The 25,340-nt window shown below is 36.3% G+C and overlaps 1 protein-coding gene and 1 long non-coding RNA gene across 16 annotated transcripts in view; one reads left to right on the forward strand and one right to left on the reverse strand.

Annotated features, from left to right (window-relative positions):
• Nucleotides 1-25,340, forward strand: part of LOC144312352 (uncharacterized) — a 52,030-nt gene that overhangs the window by 6,361 nt on the left and 20,329 nt on the right. The window contains exons 3-4 of one of the 5 annotated variants that reach the window (XR_013377826.1): nucleotides 15,934-16,072; nucleotides 17,291-17,495. The exons of 1 other annotated variant lie outside the window; for it this stretch is intronic. This is a non-coding gene — a long non-coding RNA (uncharacterized LOC144312352). Of the gene's footprint in view, nucleotides 1-25; nucleotides 1,480-8,607; nucleotides 8,679-15,933; nucleotides 16,427-17,290; nucleotides 17,496-25,340 lie in introns of those variants that run through there. 3 more of the 5 variants (XR_013377828.1, XR_013377827.1, XR_013377825.1) reach the window with 3 other exon arrangements.
• Nucleotides 1-25,340, reverse strand: part of CFAP70 (cilia and flagella associated protein 70) — a 96,431-nt gene that overhangs the window by 834 nt on the left and 70,257 nt on the right. For 9 of the 11 annotated variants that reach the window (XM_077894948.1, XM_077894953.1, XM_077894958.1 and 6 more), the window contains 7 exons: nucleotides 18,488-18,634; nucleotides 17,830-17,951; nucleotides 16,282-16,434; nucleotides 15,219-15,380; nucleotides 12,570-12,659; nucleotides 10,704-10,805; nucleotides 1,304-1,351 (listed from right to left, as the gene is read on the reverse strand). In XM_077894948.1, coding sequence (XP_077751074.1) covers nucleotides 1,304-1,351; nucleotides 10,704-10,805; nucleotides 12,570-12,659; nucleotides 15,219-15,380; nucleotides 16,282-16,434; nucleotides 17,830-17,951; nucleotides 18,488-18,634 — 824 coding nt within the window. Of the gene's footprint in view, nucleotides 1-1,303; nucleotides 1,352-1,555; nucleotides 2,163-10,703; nucleotides 10,806-12,569; nucleotides 12,660-15,218; nucleotides 15,381-16,281; nucleotides 16,435-17,829; nucleotides 17,952-18,487; nucleotides 18,635-25,340 lie in introns of those variants that run through there. The other 2 variants (XM_077894951.1, XM_077894954.1) reach the window with 2 other exon arrangements.

Consider the following 25,340-nt stretch of genomic DNA (forward strand, 5'->3'; position numbering starts at 1 on the left):
GATTTTATTTATTCATGATAGACAGAGAGAAGAGGCAGAGACACAGGCAGAGGGAGAAGCAGGCTCCATGCCAGGAGCCCGAGGCAGGACTCGATCCCAGGACTCCAGGATCACACCCCAGGCCAAAGGCAGGCGCTGAACCACTGAGCCACCCAGGGATCCCCAATTGTGGCCAATTAAATGTAAACTAAAATAATTGCTTCTTTTTTTTTTTTTTTTTCAAAAGTAGATTCTTCTCTCTGGAAATTATTTTCTTTACATGTGAATTAAACATCCTTTTTTATATGAGTATAGTTGACACACCATGTTTCAGGTACACAACATACGATTCTGAAGTCTATACATTATGCTACGTTCACAAGTATAGCTACCGTCTGTCACCACACAACACTATTACAATACATTACAATACCATTGACCATATTCCCTGTGCTATATCTTTTATTCCTGTAAAGTCATTGCTTCTTAAAGGGAGGTGAAATAGCTAGCAGCATATCCTCTTTGTTCTTGCCTCCCTTTTGTTCTTTATTGTGCTTGAAACATGTATATGGTGGCTTAAGCTACAATGGCTGTCTTGCAACTATGAAGGATGGGGACAGCATGCTATGACTGGTGGAGCAGAAAGCTATAGAGTTTAGGTCTCCTGGTGACATTGTGGGGCTCTGGTACCAGCCCTGGGCTTTTCAGTAGATGAGAAAAATAAAATTCCTAATTTGTTTAAGCCACTTGTAAACTGTGATTCATAATAGAATAGATGTTCCGCCGGGGATTGGCAGATTACTACTTACGAGCCAAATCTAGCTTGCTGTTTTTGTTAAGTAAACTTTTGTTTGAAATACAATCATGCTCATTTGTTTATGTGTTGTCTGTGGTTCCCTTTGGACTACAAGGACAGAGGGTAGTAGATGCAATAGAGACAGTTTAGCCCACAAAGCCTAAAATATTATTTTTCCCTTTATACAAAGTTTGCTGACCAGTACCTTCAGTCTACACATGATGAAAATGAGGCTGAAAGAAGATAAAGTTAGTGGCAAAACTAGGACCATAATTCAGGCTTACTGACTCCCTTGCTATTTATCTTTCCATTAAACCAAATTCTCTAAAGAGGTAGAAAAAGATCCCCCATATTAATATGTGGGTTATTGCAAACCCACCAGCTGTATGATAATGGCAAAGATGAGAAGAAAAGCCTCTGGAAAACATTCACATCCTGAAATGCTGTAAAGTCCTGAACTAAGCAGCATCTTCTTCCTAGTTTTCCAACCTTAGTACAGTACAAACTTCAGGGGCATCTGTATCATACCTTCATTGTGTACTTATAGGCCTGCTCAGCTTCCAGTTGCCGTCCAGCCTGAAAAAAAGAACAGCAGCTCATGATTTATTATAAACACTATGGTGGGAAAGGACGTTGCCACAAACATTTCTACCAAAACAGGATTCCATACCTTCTTAATAATCTTTTCCATTATATATATATATATATATATATATATATATATATATAATCATTTCAAAAAGTTTAAAGAGGGGCAACTAGGTGGCTCAGTCAGTTGAGTGTCTGACTCAAGCTTAGATCTTGATCTTAGGGTTGTGAGTTTAAGCCCTGCACTGGGCTCCAAATTGGGTGTGGAGCCTACATTAAAAAATAATAATACAATAAAAAAACAATAAAATTTTTAAAATGAAAACAAGCTTAAAGAGAACTTGGTCTCTCATCTCCCCCTGCCCCCAAAAGCCTCATGAATCACTTGTCTCTCTCAGGATTGAAGCCATTCTGTTCATAATAGCTAAAATATATATAATGCTTACTTTGTGGTGTACTTTGTTTTAGGTGCTTACATTGTTTTAAGTCCTTTACATACTTTCATTCCTAATCCTCAAAACAACTCTAGGAGAAAAAATTTATAATTCTGTGTTTACAGATGGAAATACGTAGGCACAGAGAGGTTAAGTAACTTCCCAGAGTTATGAAGCTAATAAGTGGAGGAGCTACGTTTTAAACAATGCAGCCTGGTTCCAGAGTCCAAGTTTTTAACTATATTATGCTTTATCCTGCCTTTATACATAAGAACAAGCAGAGACGAATTCCTTCCACATAGATCTGGATATGGGATGAGGACACTAAATATTCCTCCCAGTTATTCTTTGCATGAAGCGCTCATCTAGGAGTTAAATGAGAAAAATATGAATCCACTATTATACTTAACAAGTTTGTGCTTAACAAGTTCGAGTATGCAGTGTTACTTGGGAATACATAAATATGAACTACATGCATAACAGAATATTGAACAAATATGAAAAGTATAGAATGTTCAGGCTAGAAAGAAAGTTAGTGAATATCTAGTTTAATTTCCTGATCAGTGCTAATTCATGGAAAATTTTTACTAGTTCACAAAACTTTCATTATTTAAAAGACCTTCCTATAATATCCACACTTCAAAGATTTGCTCACCTGAAGTTCATGGAATTTCAGTTCATTTTCTAGCACATCTTCCTTTCCAGTACCATTACCTTTGTTTCACTTCTGCCACAGGGAGGCAGAAGTCCAAATGATGTGAGAATCCAGAACAGCCAAAACAATTTTGAAAAGACTTTTTTTTTTTTTTTTGCTATTATGGAAAATGCTACAGTAAACATTCTTGTACATGTCTTCTGGTATTTTTCTTAGAAATGTGTCTAGATATAAAATTGCTAAGTTGTAGCTATGAATTTGTGTAAATAATACCATATTGCACTTTGAAGTAGTTGCACCAACTTATATGCACTAGCAATTATGAGAATCCTTATTAAAGTTGATAATATCAGACTAATTTTTGCCAGTCTGATGGGTGTGAATTCCTGTCACATTGCATTTTAAAAACATTTTATTTGTTTGAGAGAGAGAGAGAGCACACCAATGGAGGGGAGAGGCAGAGGGAGAGGCAGAAGCAGGCTCTGCTGAGCAGGAGTTCAATCCCAGGGTCCTGCAATCATGACCTGAGCTGAAGGCAGACGCTTAACTGACTGAGTAACCCAGGTGCCTTATCACATTGTCATTTTAAATTGCATTTTCATGATTACAAGTGAGGCAGAACTTCTTTTCATACGTTTACTAACTGTTATGATTTCTACTTCATAACTGTATATTCCTATCCTGTGACCATTTTCCTTTCTTTTTAATTATTTCGAGAGGGGGAAGAGGGAAAGGGTGTGAGAGAGAACCCCAAGCAGGCTCCACACCCAGCACAAGGCCCGAAGTAGGGCTTGATCTCATGACCCTGAGATCGTGACCTGAGCCAAAAATCAAAAGTCCAACGCTTAACTGACTGAGCCATCCAGGTGACCCGTGACCAATTTTCAATCAGATTGAAAGATTTTTTTTCCCTTATTGCAGGACATATTTATATAATAGCTATATTATATAACTCTGTAAACTGTTATTGTTATAGATGTTACAAGTATTACCCTACAACCCAGCAATTGCACTATTGACTATTTACCCCAAAGATACAAATATAATGATCTGAAGGGGCATCTGCTTCCCAATGTTTATAGCAGCAATGTTCACAATAGCCAAACTATGGAAAGAGCCCAGATGTCCATCGACGGATGAATGGATAAAGATATGGCATATATATACAATAGAATACTACTCAGCCATCAAAAAAAGAAATATTGCCATTTGCAGTCATGTAGATGGAACTAGAGGATATTATGCTAAGCAAACTAAGTCAATCAGATAAAGAAAATTGTATGATCTCACTCATGTGGCATTTAAGAAACCAAATGGGATCATGGGGAAGAGAGGAAAAAATAAAAAATGACACAATCTGACAGAGAGACAAATCATAAGAGATTCTTAATCATAGGAAACAAACTGAGGGTCACTGGAGGGGAGGGGTGGGGTACAGGATAACTGGGAGATGGGCATTAAGGAGGGCATGTGATATAATTAATGAGCACTGGGTGTTATACAAGACTGATGAATCACTGACCTCCACCTCTGAAACCAATAATGCATTATATGTTAATTAATTGAATTTAAATACAATGTTTAAAATGTTGTAAGTATTTATAATAAAGTCCTTAAGGTTTTAGTGTCTTGTTATGCATGAGTTTCCAACTTTAAAGTTGTTAATTTATTGATATTTTTTTGGCTAGTGCTTTTATGGTCAGGAAAAAGCTTGCATACCTTGAGGCTATAGAGGTATTCTCTGTATTTTCTTGTAAGCAATCTAAAATTTTAGGATTTAGGCCTTTAAACCAGCTGGAAGTGTGAGTGTATGTGTGTGTGTGTGTTTGGTGTGATGTAGGGAACTAATTTTTTCCATATGGAAAGCCAGTTGCTCAATCAGTATTTATTGAATAATCCATTTGTTCCTCATTTTTTAAAAAATAGCTTTATTGAGGTATAATTTACATATAAAATTCACTAATTTTATAGTTCAATTGTGCAACCATCACCACAATCCAGTTTTAGAAGAGTTCTATCACTCCCAAAAAGTTCCTTCATTCCTGTTTGCAGCCAATCCCAATTGCCACCCTTGGCCCTAGGGGACTAGGGATCTTTTTTATCTCAATAGTTTCCCTAAATTCTTATAAATTAAATAAAATAACATATGATCTATTGTGTCTTGCTTCTTTCACTTGACATAGTGTTTTTGAAGTTCATTCATATTGTTACATAAATCATAATTTCATTTTTTTCTTGAGTAGACTCCACACCCAACATGGGGCTTGAACTCACAACCTTAAGATCAATAGTCATTTGCTCTACTATTTGAGCCAGCCAGGTGTCCCCAGAATTTCATTTTTATTGCTGAGTAGTACTCCATGGTATACATATACAACATTTGTTTATCAATTCACTGATGGACATTTGGAATGTTTTCAGTCTTTGTTGTTAAATGCTGCAATGAAATACAGAAATCTTTGTGTGGACATATGTTTTCACTTTTCTTGACTATATATAGAGACATGGAATCATTGGATATATGGTAAGTGTATGTTTAACTTTTTAAGACTCTGCCAAACTTTTCTAAAGTGGCCGTACCAATTTGTAACCCCACCAGCAATCTATGAGGGTCCCATCCCAGTTTCTCCATATCCTTGTCAGTATTTGGTATTGTTAAAGTTTTTGATTTAAGCCATTCTAGTGGATATGTAATGTGGTGTTAATTTGCATTATATTAATGAATTCCCTTTCTCTGACATAATTTCAGGTTAAATAAAAGTTACATGAATAATTCTCTCTGTACACACACATACACACACACATAAGTATATATTTTAACTTTTCTGGAACCATTTGAAAGTAAATTGCAGAATGATGCAATTTTAGACTTCAGTATATGTTTTCAAGGATAGTCTCTTACACAGCCACAGTACAATTATCAAAATCAGCAGATTAGTACAAATATAATACTATTGTCTTATTTGTATACCTCATTCTGATTTTTTCCAAATATCCCCAAAATGTCTTTTTTTTTTTTTTTTTTAAGATTTATTTAGAGAGAGAGAGACTGAGAACGGGAGGAGAACACAAGCAGGAGGGGAAGAGGGACAGGGAGAGAGAATCCCAACCAGACTCCAACCCAAGTGCAGAGCTTGATGCAGGGCCTAATCCCACAACCCTGGGATAAGGACCTGCTCTGAAACTGAGTCAGATGTTTAAACAACTGTGCCATCCAGGCGCTCCCCCAAAATGTGTTTTATAGCAAAATAAAATCTAGCATCATGCCTTGAATTCAAAATTCACATTCTCAGCCTTTCTTTTAATCTGGAACAGCTCTTGAGTCTGTGTTTCATGACATTAGCATTTCTGAAGAGCATCAAGGACAGTAATTGTAATATACTCCTCAATTTGTATTTGTTTGATGTTTCTTCATGATTATATCAGGTTCTGAACTTTTGGCAAGAATACCACAAAAATGACATTGTGCTGCATCCTTTCAGGAGGTACATGCTGTTTATCCCAATACTGGTGATGGTAACCTTGATCCTTTGTTTAGATTGTTATCTGCTACATTTTTCTTTTTTTTTTTATTTATTTATTTTTTATTTATTTTTTTCATTTTTCTACTATAACCTCACTATGTTCCCCTTTATAATTAATAAATATCAAAAAAAAGAAAAATAAATAAATACCTCATGGGGAAATACTTTGAGACTGTAAAGATCTTCTTACTCCATAAAAACATCCATAATTTCAGGATACATTGGTGACTATTCCCTGAATATTATTATGGTCGTTTCCAAATTGTGATTTTCTAATTCCTTAATTCCTTACTCATTTAATAGTTGGCCTTTCACTATAAGCTTTCTTCTCTACCATTCATTTATTTGTTCAATTATATTACTGTGGGCTCATAGATTCTCATTTGTAATCCTTGACTAGGGACAGTGGGGGCTCCCCTTTAGGCCAGCCAGTTCCTTTGTTTTTTGTTTTTTCCCTTTGTGTTTTTGTTATGTCTCAATCTTTGAGCACTTTTTACTTTGCTCCAACAAGAAATTCCGGTCTCATCTTGATTTTCCCTATCCCAGTTCTAAAATCAGCCGTTTCAAATAAGCCTATGATTCTTTTATTTTTATAAACTGGGCAAATTTCCTAGTTCCTTTTAATGGACTCCAATTTTTAGATTTTCAAGACCTGAGCACTAGGTATACCCACCCATGCATCCCCCAATTATATATAATATCTATTTATAAAATCCATCAAATTTGAGCTTATATCTTCAATTCTAACCCTCCAAGATCATTCAATCTTCCTGGTTTCCATATTTGTAACTCCTCTGACAATGAGACACTTAGCTTCCATTACCCACAATATAATCTCTTATTTGGAAAATCATAGAATACTTAGTAATTTCAGAACTGCTAACTCCTGACTCCGCAAAAAAAAAAAAAAAAAACCCAGCTTACTAACTGGAATCCAATATTTGTATAGAGGAGTTTTTTCTCTTTTGTCTGAGAGTATATATTTCAAATAATCTTTCAAAAGTATCTTAAGTTAGTTCTCTTTTTCCCACCTTCAGTATTATTATGCTATTCATGGGAAGTTTTGTTTTGTTGTTATGATATTATACAATCTCCCCATTTCTTGTTGATTTTGTTTCTTTAAAAAAAAAAAATGAAACTAACATGGTTCCAAAAGTCAGATCTGTAACAAAGAGGTACAAAGGGTCACCCCCGCATTCTCTCCCTTCCTTCTACCCTATGTCTGCCCATGAACTATAGAACACACTCTCATTAATCTCTGTTTTTTTCTTCCTTTTTTCTTTTTTTTTGCACAAGTGAGCCAATATGTATATGATTTCTTTTTTTCCTTCTTTTTTATACAAATGGGTAATGTACTATAGAAAATCTTGCACGTTAGTGGGTTTTTTTTTTTTTATTGAAAAATATATCCTGGAAATCACTCCATATCAGTTCATAGAGATCTTCTCCATTATTTCTTTCAGCAGCATAGTACTCTATTTGTGGATATAACATAGTTTATTCAAATATTGTCCTATGTATGTTGTTTACAATATTTTGCAATTGCAATAATACTGTAATCAATATCTTGTGCATGTATAGTTTTTCGTTGTTGGAGGAATAGTTTCAGGGTAAATTCCTAGGCTATCCCAATTATTTTTGAATAATCAAAATCTAATCAAAACTTGTTTCCATATATATGTGGGTCTTCTTCTGTCTAGCGATTCTGTTCCACTTTCCTATTGTTACACTAATACCACTGAGTTTTAATTATTAGAGCTTCATTATAAGGCTTGATAATTCATAGAAAAACCTTCACTCCTTATTACCCTGTCCATATTGTCATTGCTATATTTTGGCCTTTATGGGGCAAATGAATTTTAGTGTTACTTGATCAAGTTCCTAAAAAAAAAACAAAAACCTGTTATTATTTTTATTGGAATTGTATTAAAATTAGATATTGGGGAAATTTTCTCAACTTTATGTTATTGAAACTTTCCTGTCAATGAACATAATATCTATATTAGATCTTCCTTTATACATTGCGATAAAGTTTTATGCTTTTACCCATACAAATCCTAAATGGGATTTTTAAAGTTAGACTTTCAAATTGGCTGTTCCTGATGGTATTTGATTTTCATGTTGATTGTCTTATGTTAATCTTTTATGCAGCAACCTTTCAAATCCACTTCTTCTGTGTTAATCTTTATTGAATAGATAATATATATACATAATAAAAAATCAAAAGGAGATAATAAAATATACATTTTCTAAAAAGATTTCATTTATTAATTTGAGAGAGCATGAGTGGAGGAGGGGCAGAGGGAGAAGCAGGCCCCCCTCCCGCAGCAGGAAGTCAGACTTGGGACTCATCCCAAGACTGGGATCATGACCTGAGCAGGAGGCAGATGCTCAACCAACTGAGCCGCCCAGGTGCCCCTAAGATATACTTTAAGAGGGGTTGCTAACCCTGTCCCTATCTACTCTGTTCCCCAACTTTTCCCCCCAACAGTAACCACCATTCTTTGTTTTTTTTTTGGTCTGTTCTTTCAGTAGTGAAACATTTTATTATATCTTTCAGTTTTTAAACTTCCTTTTAATCCTTTTCCTCCAATTTCTTTTGTGTGTGTATGTGTGTTATTGCCATGGTAGAACTTCAGTACACAGGGATCCCTCAGAGCTATTGCGGGCTTTGTTCCAGACCAGCGCAATAAGGTGAATATCACAATAAAGCAAGCTAAATGGATTTTTTGGTTTCCCAGTACATATACAAGTTATGTTTACACTATACTGTAGTCTATTAAGTGAGCAATGCTAGATCACATTTAAAAAAACAATGTAGGGATCCCTGGGTGGCGCAGCGGTTTAGCGCCTGCCTTTGGCCCGGGGCGCGATCCTGGAGACCCGGGATCGAATCCCACGTCAGGCTCCCGGTGCATGGAGCCTGCTTCTCCCTCTGCCTGTGTCTCTGCCTCTCTCTCTCTCTCACTGTGTGCCTATCATAAATAAATAAAAATTTTAAAAAAAAAAAAATAAAAAAATAAATAAAAAATAATAAAAAAAAAAAATAAAAAAACAATGTATGGGGATCCCTGGGTGGCGCAGCGGTTTAGCGCCTGCCTTTGGCCCAGGGCGCGATCCTGGAGACCGGGGATCGAATCCCACGTTGGGCTCCCGGTGCGTGGAGCCTGTTTCTCCCTCTGCCTGTGTCTCTGCCTCTCTCTCTCTCTCTGTGTGTGCCTATCATAAATAAATAAAAATTTAAAAAAATAATAAAATGTTTAAAAATAAATAAATAAATAAATAAACAAACAATGTATGTACCTTAACTTAAAAATACTTTATTGCTAAAAATGTTAAGAATCATCCAAGCTTTCAGTGTATTGTAATCTTTTTGCTGGTAGAGGGTCTTGCCCTAATGTTGATGGCTGCTAATGGATCAGGTGAGGGTTGGTAAAATTTGGTGTGGTTGTGGTAATTTCTTAAAATAAGACAGTGATGAAGTTTGCCACATCAATTGACTCTTCCTTTCATGAATGATTTCTCTGTAGTATGTGATGCTGTTTGATAGTATTTTACTCGCAGTAATTTCCTTCAGAATTGGAGTCAATCCTCTCAAACCCTGCTTTATCAACTAAGTTTGTATAATATTCTAAATCCTCTGTTGTTATTTCAACTACCTTCACAGCATCTTCACCAGGAGTAGATTCCATCTCAAGACACTACTTCCTTTGCTCATTCATAAGAAGCAATTCCTCATCTGTGAAAGTTTTTTTCATGAGATTATAGCAATTCAGTCACCTCTTCAGGCTCCACTTCTAATTTTAGTTCTCTTGCTGTTTTCACCAAATCTGCATTTTTTTCCTCCAGTGAAGACTTAAATGGCTCAAAAATCATCCATGAAGGCTGTGTCAACTTCCAAACTCCTGTAAATGTTGATATTTTGACCTCTTCATATGAATCACTAATGTTCTTAATGAAATCTAGGTTCCAGAAGGTTTTCAATTTACTTTACTCAGACCCATCAGGGGAACCACGATCTATGGCAGCTATAGCCTTACAAAATGAGTTTCTTAAATAATAAGGTTTGAAAGTCAAAATGACTCCTTGATTCATCTTTCCTGACCCCAACCCTAAGTCATACTCTGATTATCATATACTTCATATTGAGGAAGGGGATGCACAGGCCTGGGCTTGGTTAGCACACCCTGCCTGGAGCCTGCAGAGCAGCTTGAAAATGCCACAGGGAGCCCACCCAACCCAGAACCCCAGCTGGTTGGGATCCCTGGGTGGCGCAGCGGTTTAGCGCCTGCCTTTGGCCCAGGGCGCGATCCTGGAGACCCGGGATCGGATCCCACGTCAGGCTCCCGGTGCATGGAGCCTGCTTCTCCCTCTGTCTATGTCTCTGCCTCTCTCTCTATGTGACTATGATAAATAAATTAAAAAAAAAAAAAAGAACCCCAGCTGGCAATAAGCCCTGGCCCATCCCACTCCTGCTCACCTGTGACCAACAAGCCCAAATGGCTTGCTCTCATTTCTACAATCCCCTTTCAAGACAAACACATGTGAGTATATCATTTTTTGAGCACATTCCAAGTGCTTCTCAGACTGGGCCCCTCCTTCATCATCAGTATAATGACCAAATCTAAAGCTCGCTAAACCTCAACTATCATGAATTGATGACCATTTACTTACTTCCTCATATCTCTGCCCTAAAAGGGCATTGTGTAAGGTTAATAAACACTCACTTTCAGGCTGACCAGAGCCAGATATGCCCACACTTCAGCATTGTAGTTGTTCAATGCATTGGCTTCAGAGAGAGCATCCTCAGCCTCTGTAAGCTCCTCCAACTTGATAGAAAAAGAAAAGTGTGAGTTAAGCCAGAGCAGTTTCCCTTAAGCCAGCTGGAGTTAATTTAGCTTAAAACACTATGTCCAAATAACAGTGGTAATGTGACCTATACAAACAGTTTTCAGTTTTTAAAATTTTTAGCTCAGAAAAAAATAAAATTTTTAGCTCAGAACTCTTTCTTCAAACAAAATCTTATGTGGTAGCCCAATATATGAACCTGTTAAAATAAGAACTTGGATTAAAAATCCAGGTAGGGAAATCTGGAGTCCTGCCTGCTAGGCTCTCAACTGACATCCCTCTCTCCTGCCTTCCCTCTACAGAAGTTCCATCAAGGCATCAATGAGCTTCAGGTGCCAGAACTGGAAAACCAGAAGCATTCACTATTGTGTATGCATCATTCAGTGATTTCCCCAAACACAGTAGGCTGTCAGATCCATTTATTATTTCTTCCTTTACATTGTGCATCCCTTTCTTAAGGTTAAAGTCCTATCAGCCCGTCAAAATGCTAATATTAGTTATTAATAGTACAATCTTGAGCAATCAGTACAATATTCAGGCTCTAGAATGCTCACTATCCTCTGGACATAGGGATATCATATGTCCAGATATCCCTATCTGGACATAGGGATATCAAAATTTTGTAAAATTTTCCAAAAGATTACCTAAGGAAGAAATAAGGCACTCCTCTCCCCAGTAGAGTAGCTCTTTGGTTTTTTCTGTTTTGAAAAGAAAATTATGAGTTTCTAGACCTGAGACAATATGAAGAATGGCCTTTCAGCAATGCCCATATTTTGGTCCACATTTTAAATGTCTCTAAGATATTGATTCAATTTTGAATCAATATATTGATTCATTATTCAACCAATATTATTCAATCAATTATACTTGCTAAGGATTTATTCTGTGACAGGTAGTATGCTAAGTAAGTGAATAAAAAGATAAAATACAACCCCTCAAAGAGTTCACTGACACATATGTAAAAAAAAAAAAATGAAAGCCCAAACACATAAATAGTTACAATACAGAATAAACATTTCTATAATAAAAGCATATATAGATCTAGTGGAGGGACATAGGAAAATGGGAATAATTCTACCCTGGAATTAAAGGACAGATTTTGAGAGGAAACATTACTAAAATGAATCTTGAAAGATAAATAGGAGTCTATTAGATGTACGAGGTGAAGAAAGACATTCCAGGTAAAAGGAATATCATATATGAAGGCATGGAGGCACAAGGGAGTGTGGTGTGGTCAGGAAACTCTTAAGTATGCATGTATGGCTGGAGAAAAGAGAGAGATTTGGGAAAATAAAACTAAAGACTAGGCATCAATCATATATTGAATTTTATTCTAAAACAAAGGGTAGCCATTGGAGAGTTTAAGTAGGGGAGTAACATAATATTTGCATATTTTAAAGAGCACTTTAATAAAAATATGGGAGATGGATTGAGGTAGGACAGGAGATCACCCTAGCAGATAAAGCAGGGATGAGGCTTGAATTGGAGCTGTAAGAATAGGAATAGAGAGGGATTACATGTGGGATTTTTATTTTTTTATTTTTTTATTTTTTTATTTTTTTGACTCATGTGGGATTTTTAAAGAATGTTTTATTTTTATAGTACAGATCAACTATTTAGTTTACTGAACACCTTTGAAACGTAACTTTTCCCACCAACATTACAAACTCCCAGGGTGCTTGGAAAACCAAGGAATCAAGGTCTGTTGTATTGACAGGCCTATTCTTGAGCCTTCATCTTCTTACCCGATAACAGGCTATTCCCAGTCCTAGCCAGGTAAGGCATGAAGGTGATCTCTTACAGGCTTGCAGATAGGTTTTCTTTGCCTTTTCATACTGTAGAAAGAAAGCACCACTAAGCTATTGCTCTTCTGGAAGTTTCAAATGCTATATTGCTAGGATAATTATGGGGCTTCTGCAATTGTACTCAAAATCTCAATCTAAGTTAAATGAGCACTCAATTTTTTTAAAGGTATAAGTTTTTAAGAGCAGTTTTAGGTTCACAGAAAAACAGAGAAAAATACAGCAATTTCTCATATACCCACTGCTGCCTCACATGCATAGCTTCTCCCATTATCAACATCCCCCATCAGAGTGGTACCTTTGTACAAGTGATGAAGCTACACTGATACATCATTATCACCTAAAGTCCATGGTCACACTTGGCATTATACATTCTATAGGTTTAGACAAAGATATAATGACGTGTATCTATTATTAGAGTATTTTCACTGTCCTAAATATCCTCTCTGCTCCATCTATTCATCACTTCCCTTCCCCAACCCCTCAAAACCACTGATCTCCTTACTGTCTCTACTGTTTTGCCTTTTCCAGAATGTCACACAGTTGGAATTATACAGTATGTAGTCTTTTCAGATTAGCTACTTTCACTTACTAATATGTATTTAAGCTTCCTTTAGGTTTCTTCATGGTTTGCTAGTTTATCTCTTTTTAGTGTTGAGTAATACAGGAAACATTCAGAAAGACTAAAAAAGCAAACTTTCAAAAACAATTAGACCACTTCTTGTCTTGCATCTCCAATATGAGAGATGTAACTATAGGTAAGCCTCAGCAAATAGCCTAAGAATTGCTTGCCTAGGGAAATTACTTGCCTAGTGAATACATAAGTCAGAAGCTAGGTTCAGATGCAGCTTGCAATGATGTCATAAAGAAAACTTATTTATTTCACCGCATTAGGATAGTGATTTTCTCTTTCAAGCCTATGTGGGCCTTCATACTTAAATTATAAGGCATCGCAACTTTTTGTTGCTGCTATTGTTTAATTTTAAATAGAGAATTGGGTGTTCTGGGGGTAGAAATGGAATGAAGTCAAAACAAAAGCACAGAGTCAAAAAATAGAATGTTGATAATTGTTGATATGGGATGATGGGTCCATGTTGGTTCATTTCTACTATTCTGTTTACTTTGTATGTATTTGGGTTTTTTGGGTTTTTGTTTTTGTTTTTTTAGTTTTTGTTTTTGTATTATAAGTGGTCTCCATGCCCAGCATGGAGCCTAATGCAGGGGCTGAACTCATAACCCTGAGCTCAAGACCTGAGCTGAGATGGAGAGTTAGATGCTTAACTGATTGGGCCACCCAGGTGCCCCATACTTTGTATGTATTTGAAATTTCCCATAACAAAAAAAATTCTTTTTTTAAATTATAAATTTATTTTTATTGGTGTTCAATTTGCCAACATATAGAATAACACCCAGTGCTCATCCCATCAAATGCCCCCCTCAGTGCCCGTCACCCAGTCACCCCCACCCGCCACCCCCCTCCCCTTCCACCACCCCTAGTTCGTTTCCCAGAGTTAGGAGTCTCTCATGTTCTGTCTCCCTTTCTTATATTTCCCACTCATTTTTTCTCCTTTCCCCTTTATTCCCTTTCACTATTTTTTATATTCCCCAAATGAATGAGACCATAAAACGACAAATACCTACCATTTGCTTCAACGTGGATGGAACTGGAGGGTATCATGCTGAGTGAAGTAAGTCAATCAGAGAAGGACAAAAAAATTTTTTAGAAGGTCTTGGGGTAATTTCTAAAATGGAGAGTAATTGCTATAGAGTTAAGATAGAGTTCCCTGTGGAATGAGGTTAGCCTCAGCTGAATTAAATACAAACCTTTATGTTAAGGAAGAAGTTTGAAGAAGTTCTTTTGACATTTTCCATTAGTTAAATAAAGAATGTTTCCAATACTGATAGTAAAAGAAAGTTAGCTTAAATATTAATACAACAACATTTATTGTGTTCTACACAACCTTCTTTCGTAATGGTTAAAACTACAGACTCCAATATTAGACTGCCTGGGTTTGAATCCTGCTCTAGTAATTACTAGTTTATCTGATGTTGGTTGAGTCACTTTACTTTTGGATATAAAAGTATCAATATCACATTACTATGTTGGTCCACATAGATGGATGTTAATGCTTGAACAGTGGTCAGGTTCCAGATCATGACTTGATTTATTTGTTTTTGTATATTTTTTATTGGAGTTCGATTTGCCAACATATAGTATAACACCTGATGCTCATCCCATCAAGTGCCCCCCTCAGTGCCCATCACCCAGTCACCCCATCCCCTCGCACACCTCCCTTTCCACCACCCCTTGTTTATTTCCCAGAGTTAGGAGTCTCTCATGTTCTGTCACCTTCTCTGATATTTCCCACTCATTTTCTCTCCTTTCTCCTATAATCCCTCTCACTATTTTTTATATTCCCCGTATGAATGAGACCATATAATGTTTGTCCTTCTCCGACTGACTTACTTCACTCAGCATAATACCCTCCAGTCTATCCACATTGAAGCAAATGGTGGGTACTTGTCGTTCTAATGGCTGAGTAATATGACTTGATTTATTTACATGGTTACTCTCCATCCTCTATGCCTCACCTCTTTCTCTTCCAGATAGATTTGCCCCAGTCTCAGGAAGATGAAGTGCATCTCAGAAGCATCCACTACAAAACTAATAGTTCGTTCATAGCATGCCTTGGCTTCAGCGTGATTTCCACTTAGAAAATAGAGATGGCCCTTCACACCCCAGACATTAGGGTTCTGAGAAAGTAAAGAATAAGTAGTACTTGGGATGAGGTGGTATTTAAAAGTACATTAATGATCTTTGTTTAAAATTTAAATTAAATTAAGTCCTTTTCTTTTTCTAATAGCACTCAATTAGAAAGAGGGCCATTTAGTTGGGCTGGGGGAGTATTTTTCTAGGTCTGCCCCCTCATTTCTTTCTTGCATTTTTCAAAACTATTTTGTCTTTGGGGTAAATATTAAGTAAAACATTCAGGGATCCCTGGGTGGCGCAGCGGTTTGGCGCCTGCCTTTGGCCCAGGGCGCGATCCTGGAGACCCGGGATCGAATCCCACGTCAGGCTCCCGGTGCATGGAGTCTGCCTATGTCTCTGCCTCTCTCTCTCTCTCTCACTGTGTGCCTATCATGAATAAATAAAAGTTAAAAAAAAAAAGCAAAAAAAAAAACACATTCAAACAAACCAAGAGAATGTTCACAATATGAAAACAGAAGTCCGGAAAACTTGAAATAGATCAGCTCTCTGCTAAAGAGATATCCTTTTTTTAAATTTTATTTTATTTATTCATGACAGAGAGAGAGAAAGAGAGAGAGGCAGAGACACAGGCAGAGGGAGAAGCAGTCTTCATGCAGGGAACCTGACGTGGGATTCGATTATACCCCAGGCCGAAAGCAGCGCCAAACCGCTGGGCCATCAGGGCTGCCCTAAAGAGGTATCCTTCCTTATCCTTTTCTCTGCCCCTTGCAAAACTCATAACTGCTTGAGAAAAACGAACAGAATGAAATAAATGAGTTTACTGAAAGTTGATGACCTCCACTTCTGGTAACCAGAAATCTATCTGTGATATGGCATCACCACCTTTAAGAAAGCCTGCTTGCCTCCCTCCAAACTATACTCAAGATGTTCTAGCAAAGTTATTACCAGGTAGTCCATTTGAGCTGCTTGTTGAAGGCATTCCTCTGCCTTGGCGAAGTCCTTCTTGAGAAGGTGTGTCTGGGCCAGCACCAAGTAATACTCACAGCTGGGGCCTCCTTGAGGGCATAACAGCTCATGTGCAAGCACTCTGTGCACATACTATAAGGAAAAATTAGATTATAAGGAATATGTAAATAGCTACATTGTATCAGTACCTTAGCTCTTGCAGTTGAATATTATGTCCCTGATAATAACAAATAAGAAATGAAATGATTATCAACCTCAAAAGGTTAGAGGTGAATTATAAAGATTCAGCACATCATGGGTCCATTACCAGGTATTCTACCTAGTCACCAGATGTAGACATTTCAAAGTGAAAAATCTGCAGTACTGCACAATTCTGGTCTTGCTGGTGAGCATACTAGGTGAGTTTTTGCATATACTTATTATGCAGCAGATAAAAAACACATTAACCACCCCACTGACACATGAGGTAACTTTTTCAGGCAGCTGTAATTATTCAGAAAACTGACAGTGAGGCAAAACCTCCTTTTCTAAAATTCTAAACTCAAGGTCTTGGAAACATAAATACCTGTTTCTGAAAACCTCTTATTTATGTTTGCCAGTTTTATACTTTGGGCTATTCTTTGTTTTTAATGCTATATAAGGCTTGCAAATTTGACAAAGTCAGATGTACTTTCTAAGCAGAAGGAAGAGCCCTTCTTTTCTTCTCCCAACTCCCATTAACACTTACATCTTCTTAGAAAAATAGTAAGAAGAGGTTCTGGAGCTGTTCCCTCTACATACATTTCTGGCTCTTTGCCCTGGAGAAGGGGGGGATAGTGACTTATTTAATCCGGGAGACAGAAAGCCTGTTTCTCTATTGGGAAATGTGTTAAAAGCTCCTGTTTAATGTGGCCTACTCCACCCTTAAGTGGAACATGCACTCTTCAGGATCAAGGCCAAGTCTCCTGGCTACTGCATTTTGCTCTTTCTCCTACTGCTAGCTTCACAGATATATTTCTTGTTTCCCGTGTGGTAGGCAGACCTCACAGGACGCTCTTCTCTGGGAGGAAGGGACAATTCTCCAGTAGCTCTACCCATGACTGCATAAGTAAGTCAAATCTGAGGCTAGTCACATCTCCAGCCTAATTATACAAATAAAAAAATAATATTTTTATTCCCTCATATAGTATCATGTATATGTTTATAATTGTTTACAACCTAGAAAGGAAGAAGGGTATATGATTAGGCTCCTGTGAACCCCCAACACTCACATAAATATGAGTTCTGATAATAAATATATATCCTTTAGAGTCTGATTTTGCTCTGCTGGTATTCTGAGGGAACAGATTTGCAGTATGGTCTTCTGATGCTCTCTGTAGAGAGTGGTTCATATTTGGATGTTCATACCATTGGGCCTACAGTATACTCTCAAAAGCATATTTGATTTCTGCATCATACATATTAAAGCTTGGAAAGATACCAGTATGGATTGAAGAAGTAGTTCACTAAAATATTTCCATCTACTTGCCCTTTCCCAAATATTCTGACCTGCACAGCATTGACTTTCATCAAGAAACGTATGGTCTCCATGAAGATGGTGGCAGGAGTTTGGGAAACACCATAAGGGCTAGGATACAAAACGATTGATGAATCTTGACATTTTGATGTTTCTGAAAATATTATATTAAAAGAAGAGATGATTAGATGTAAAGGAAAAAAAATGTCAGAAGCTCAGGCAGTGAGCTACATTACTACCAAGATAGCAAGGAGAAAATTCTAATCCAATATATGAAAGAGGTTATGGTCTGAAAAGCAATAGATTCCTTTAGGGCAACAGTGCCCAAAGATCTCAAAAGTGCTCAAGGTTAGACTACTGGTGGTCGCAAATTCATGTCACAACCAAATAAAATGGTTATTAAAAGTATTCAGATCTTCCTGAATGTGAAACACAACCTGTAGATACTCTAATCATAAGTCTGTAGTTAGCCCCTTCTCTGAGCTAAATACAAATCCTTGCTTATTGAGAGAGTTGCACTACAGAGTTCAGATTATCAGAACCTAACTTCATATGAAGGAACTTAGGCAATATGACAAATAATCAACTTCAAACAAGTTAAGATTGCCATATTGGTCATCATAATAATTTTCATCCTTGTCTAGTTTGTTTATGCCCTTCTTTCAAGTGGAAATCTTTATTTCTAAGTACCTTTTTTCACTGGCATCTCCTTGAGAAGTATGTTGGATGGTTTTTGGCTGATAGTTGGATCCTGAGATTGTGTGGATATAATGTGTTCTCGTGAGTCAGACTGCAGTTTGGAGGATTCTTCAAGAAAGTCATCTAGAATGGATGGTCCTAAATAGATTAAACTTTAATGAGGAAAGAAACCCCCCCCCAAAAAAAAAATAAATAAAAAAAGAAAAAAAGAAAGAAAAACCCTTCCTATATTAGATATTAAAAGGTTATTACAGGATATAAAATACCATTATATTCAAAGTATAAGAAGCATATTTCCTTTTTTAAAAAATTTTATTTATTTATGATAGTCACACAGAGAGAGAGAGAGAGAGGCAGAGACATAGGCAAAGGGAGAAGCAGGCTCCATGCACTGGGAGCCCGACGTGGGATTCGATCCCGAATCTCCAGGATCGCGCCCTGGGCCAAAGGCAGGCACCAAACCGCTGCGCCACCCAGGGATCCCAGAAGCATATTTCCTAAATATTGCATGAATAAACCTGTTTTATAGACTTTTTATATTTCTTTCTTTTTAAAGATTTTGTTTTTAAGTAATCTCTACACCCAATATGGGCTCAAACGTATAACCCTGAGATCAAGAGTCACATGCTCCACTGACTGAGCCAGCCAGGTGCCCCAGACTTTTTATATTTCTGAATAATTTAAAAAGTTCAAGCCAAATAGACAGCACAGCTTCTATAACTATGACCCCTAGTCCAACCCTGCTGCTAGCCTGAGTCATGATCATGTCAAAGAAATACCTATTACAAAAGCTATTTGCTAAATCCAGAATGTTAAGGATCTAAATGAGAAAGCTAATATATTTTTAGATTAAATTCAAACTCCTGAAGGACAGGAATTCTGTTCTTAGTGTTCAAAAATCACCACTATCATCATTGTCATCATCATCATTAGTGGCTATATTTGAGCATGACTATATGCCAGGAATTGTGCTAAAAATTGTACTAATAACTTTAATGTATAATCTCACAAAACATTCACTATGCTCCTTTAAGCAAAGTGAATCACAGAGAAGTTAAATAATTTGCTGAAGCTCTTGAACATGCCTTGCTGCCTTTCAAATAAATAAATGTATGATGAATAAAAATAAAAAGCAATGCCAGGCGGGAAATGACCAGTGCCAGATGACCTCCCAAGAAGAGGTCACCCTCAGCTAGAGCAAAAGATATGGCTTTGAAAGTTGGATAGGTAGAGGGGGAGGTGCGTTTAATACTGAGACCATGCTATTGGCAAAAAACACAGAAGTAGCAGGCTAATTATTTTAGTGGGTATTGAGGGTTTCCTAGAGAAAATTAAGGGAAAGACAGGTCGGAGTTAGACTGTACTGATATTTTAATGCTAGGATTTTTCTTCTGTAGGCAAAAGGAGAAAACAATAGGGTTTTAAACAGAAAAATTAGAAGATGAAAAGTGGTATTTTATGAAGATTAGCAGTGCTTTGTAGCAAGGAGAAAAACAATACAGATGAGGACAAAGAGGTTTTAGTAAGGCTGTCACAACAATCTGGATATTTGGTAATGAAAAGTAGTGTGGAAGCTTAAAGGGAAGATGCAAGGAGCCTTTTTAAAAAGACTTTATTGGGATCCCTGGGTGGCGCAGCGGTTTGGCGCCTGCCTTTGGCCCAGGGCGCGATCCTGGAGACCCGGGATCAAATCCCACATCGGGCTCCCGGTGCATGGAGCCTGCTTCTCCCTCTGCCTGTGTCTCTGCCTCTCTCTCTCTCTCTGTGACTATCATAAATAAATAAAAATTTAAAAAAAAAGACTTTATTTGCTTATGAGAGACATACAGAGAGAGGCAGAGCCCAATGCAAGACTCAATTCCAGGACTCAGGATCATACCCCAAGCCAAAGGCAGATGCTCAACCCCTGAGCCACTCAGGCATCCCACAAGGAGCATTTTGAAAGAAAACTAGATAGTCTTGAGAATTAACCCACTATAGGGAAGTTCTAGAAGTTCAATCTAGAAAGGAAGAGGAAACAGGAATGACTCTGAGATCATGATCTTGGGTGCTTAATAAAGCAATGTAAAATCAATTTGGGAGATGAGGAGTTGAGTTTACTAGTAGAAATCCAGCTCCTTAAATAAAAAGCAAAAAGAAAGAAAGAAAGAAAAGAAAGAAAGAAGGAAAGAAAAAGAAAGAAAGAAAGAAAGAAAGAAAGAAAGAAAGAAAGAAAGAAAGAAAGAAAGAAAATCCAGCTCCTAGGTTCTAGAGGGATGTTAGGGCTAAATATAGAGATTTGAGAGTTATCAGTAAATGGAAAATGTGAGTGCAGGTGAACTCTTAGAAAGTAAACTACATTATTGGGAGATGATTACATGTAATGAGTATAATAAGAGAATCTAACAAAGAAAACCCAAACTGTTGGGAGATGTAGGAGGCAATGCTACACTGTATTTAAGGAAAGAGAATGGTTAAATACTTCAGACTGATGACTGAAGAGTACGTGATGATCTTAATGAAAAATACTAATATTCAATTTTTGAGGTATAATTTATATATAATAAAGTGTTCCCCTTTAAGTATATACTTCAGTGCATTTTAACAAATGTATACATTTAGGTAATCACTATCACAATCAAGATACAAAAGATTTCTAACACCCCAAAAAGCTCTCTTGTGTTCTTGGAAGTTAATCCTCAACTCCCAGCCCAAGGCAACCATTAATCTGCTTTCTGTCAATACAGATTAGTTTTGCCTTTTCTAGAATTTCACTTAAATTGAATCATATAATATGTACTCTTTTGCATCTGGCTTATTCACTTAGCATAATGTTTCTGAGATTTATCCATGTTGTATATAACATGATTTGTTATATGTAACAAACATGATTTGTTTCTTTTTATTGTTGAGTAGTTTTTGATTGTGTAGATATGAGAAAACTTACTATCCCTTCACCTATTGATAGGCAGTTTGATTGTTTCCAGTTTTTGCCTGCTATAAATAAATCTGCTATGAACATTTGTGTACAAATCTTTGCAATGTCTTCATTTCTCTTGGGTAAATAGCTAGGGTGAAATTGCTGGCACATATGTGTTTAACTTGTTTTAAACTGCGGTTTTTCCAAGTGGCTATTACCATATGGCACTCCCACCAAAAATGTTTGAGAGTTCCAGCTACTCTATAACCTTGCCATTGCTTAGTATTATCTTTTTTTTTTAATTAGCTATTCTAGCGGTAAATCACATTGATTTTCAAATGTAAGATCAAACTTCCTTCAATGTTATCTTTTATATATGCTGCTAAAATTTATGGAGTAATATTAATAATTTTTTATGTCCAGGTTCAAGAAGGCTATTGGTGTGTACTCTTCTTGGGATGGATTTGTCTGATTTTGAATATGACAGTGATAATTATGGTCAAACTGTGGGAAGTATTCCGTCTTATATTTTCTAAGTTTATGATAGGAATGGGGTAGGCCTGGAGTTTTCTTTGTCTTGATTATTCAGATTTTCTTTCTTTCTGATTAAGCTTTGTATGTCTGTCAAGGTATTTACATTTCATACAAGTTGTTAAATTTGTTGACATTATTAATAATTTCCCTTATTATCTTTCTAATATCTATAAGATTTGCAGTAGTGTCCCCTCTTTCATTTGTGATATTGGTACTATGTATCTTCTCTTTTTTCTAATCAGATTTATCTATTAATTGATCTTTTCAAAGAATCTACAACTAGCCTCATTAATTTTCTTTATTCTTGTCTATTTTCCATTTCATTGACATCTACTCTGATCTTTATTATTTTTTCCTTTTACTTACTTTGGACTTAATTTATTTCTAGCTTCTTAAGATAGAATCTTGGATAATTGGTTTTAGATCTTTCTTATTTTTTAATAGAGGCATTTAAAGCTATAAATTTCCCTCTGGGAACTAATATAGTTCATCTTACAAATTTTGATTTGTTGTGTTATCATTCAGTTCAAACTATTTTGTGATTTCTTCTTTGATCTATGGGTTATTTAGAAGTGTATTGTTTAATTTACAAATACTTGAGGTTTTCTTATATATCAAGTAGTGAGCTGGTAAATGTTCAACAATTGGCTTTTGAATATGTATGAAGTCTGGTTTGTAGTGTTTGTCTATCATAGCTGATTTCACGCAACCAATGTTATATCACTGAATGCAGAGTTAGGAAGAGCTGCATAAGAGCATACCATTATATTGTATTTCTACATAAGAATACAATTATATATACATAACTTCAACAGCACAGATGATAATAAAATAGTAAAATAATAAAGAAAATTATTGGGATCCCTGGGTGGCGCAGTGGTTTAGCGCCTGCCTTTGGCCCAGGGCGCGATCCTGGAGACCCGGGATCGAATCCCACGTCAGGCTCCCGGTGCATGGAGCCTGCTTCTCCCTTTGCCTGTGTCTCTGCCTCTCTCTCTCTCTCTCTCTGTGACTATCATAAAATAAATAAAAATTTTAAAAAAAATAATAAAGAAAATTATTTTACTTTTTTCAACTAATGCAGAAAAAAATTTGATAAAGTCTAACAGCTGTGAATAAAAAAAATTCCTTGAAAATTAAGAATAGAAAGGATCTCCTTAATTCTATAAATGTTTTTTGACAGAGCTTACAGTATATTTTATATTTAATAGCCGAATTTAAAATTCATTCCCATTGAGATAGGAAAGAAGATACAATTGACCACCATGACTAACATAAAATATATTATTGGAGGTAGTAAGAAAACATAAGTAGTTTGAGAATTGGGAGGGAAAAGGTAACACTAACATTATTGTTATTAGCAGATAATATGATAATCATATTCTAGAAAAAAAATACAATTAATTATCTACTAGAATCAATAAAAGTCAAACAAGAGACATATACAAATTCAATCTAAAAACAACAGAATACACTAAAATCTAAAATGTCAAAATCGGGCAGCCCCGGTGGCGCAGCGGTTTAGCGCCGCCTGCAGCCGAGGGCATGATCCTGGAGTCCCGGGATCGAGTCCCACGTCAGGCTCTCTGCATGGAGCCTGCTTCTCCCTCTGCCTGTGTCTCTGTCTCTCTCTCTCTCTGCATCTCTATGAATAAATAAATAAATAAAATTTTAAAAACAAATAAAATGTCAAAATCAATAGCATACACTAAAAAATACCAGCAATAACCAATGAGAAAATAAAATTAAAGTAAGGTTCTTTATGGTAGCAGTGTTATCCAAAAGGTTATTATGAATTACTTAAACAGAGCCTCATTGGAGAAAATGCTATAACTTTAATAAAGGACACAGAAGAAGATCTGAGGATATGGAAAGACCTTCCTCATACTTGGATAGAATGATTTAATAACATAGATGTTATCCCTAAAATAATAAGTTCAGTGAGGTCCAAATAAAAACTTCAACTGGATTGTTTATGTACTTGATAAACTCACTATAAAATACATATAGATGAGCCTGTTTTTTTTTTAAGATTTTATTTATTATTCATGAGAGACACACACAGAGAGAGAGAGAGAGAGAGAGGCAGAGACACAGGCAGAGGGAGAAGCAGGCTCCATGCAGGGAGCACGACATGGGACTTGATCCCGGGTCTCCAGGATCAGGCCCTGGGCTCAAGGCGGTGCTAAACCGCTGAGCCACCCGGGCTGCCCATGAGCCTGTTTTTTAAGCTAATTTGTATTCTTACTAATATTCCTATAAGAGTGGATTTGTAATATATGTTGTCTATAACATTAGAAAATGTTCACATTCATATTTTGAGGTTCTATCTTATTTTAATAGAGAACAGACTTCTCAGAAAATCTTCAGAAGCAGCTTATCACATATCAAACTATTGAAATAAACCCAGTGGGGTTAGATTACTCATCTGTCCATCAAGTGGGACATCTGCATTGACTGGGGGCTTAATGGACTCAGAAGAGGCCTGGAAGTAAATCCTAAAAATGAGCCAATCCCCACTTGAATGGTTACTGGACTAAACCCGCCTTTAGTAACCTGAGTTCAGTGCCTGAGGCAGATAAACCACTTTGGCTTGGTTTCATTTTTCTTCTCTTTATTTGTGATGCTCAGATCTAAGATGTGTGTTTCAGACTGTGTACAGGCTTCTCTTTTGTTAGATTAAAAAATTTAGTCCTACTTTTGTATGGACACCTTAGAATATAAAATGACCAAAACAGAAGACTTGCCATTAGATGTTTTTCAGGTGTCAACAGATTTGTGGTAAATCATTTGCCTTTTTTAAAACTTCAACTTCTGCAGTTCAGACAGTAGATTACTCAGTAAAAGTATTAGACATAACTAAGAGGTAAATATTTTTAGTGCATATTAAATAAAATAAAGTGCTCTAAAGAAATTTTTAAAAATAAATATAGATAAATAAAGTCCATTAATAGGCAAGTCAGATATAAAAATGGGAGGCAAGTAAATGGGAGAACCTAATATACCAGATATTAAGGCACACTACAACACCACAGCAATAAAAAGGATATAATATTGTTTTAAGATCAGACCAGTAAGACAGAATAAAAAGCTTGGAGACATATACTTTACAACAAAACAGAAAAGACAGTTGTTTAATAGATAATTTTGAGAAAAATTTTATTTTTCTATATAGAGAAAAATAAAACTGGATGCCTATTTAGCATCACTTTCAAGGATGGAATCCAAATAACCTTGAATATAAAACAAATATAAAGTTAAAGGAAATATGAGGCAAGAAGAACTATTAAAACAAAACTTTAAAGACATAAAACTACAAAGGATATAGGAGAGTTGAATGTATCAACTAATTTAACCTAAAATTCTATAGAATGCTTAACAGCAGCAGAATACACATTCTTTTCAAATGAA

This window comes from Canis aureus, chromosome 4, assembly GCF_053574225.1.
Source record: "Canis aureus isolate CA01 chromosome 4, VMU_Caureus_v.1.0, whole genome shotgun sequence".
NCBI lineage: Eukaryota > Metazoa > Chordata > Mammalia > Carnivora > Canidae > Canis > Canis aureus.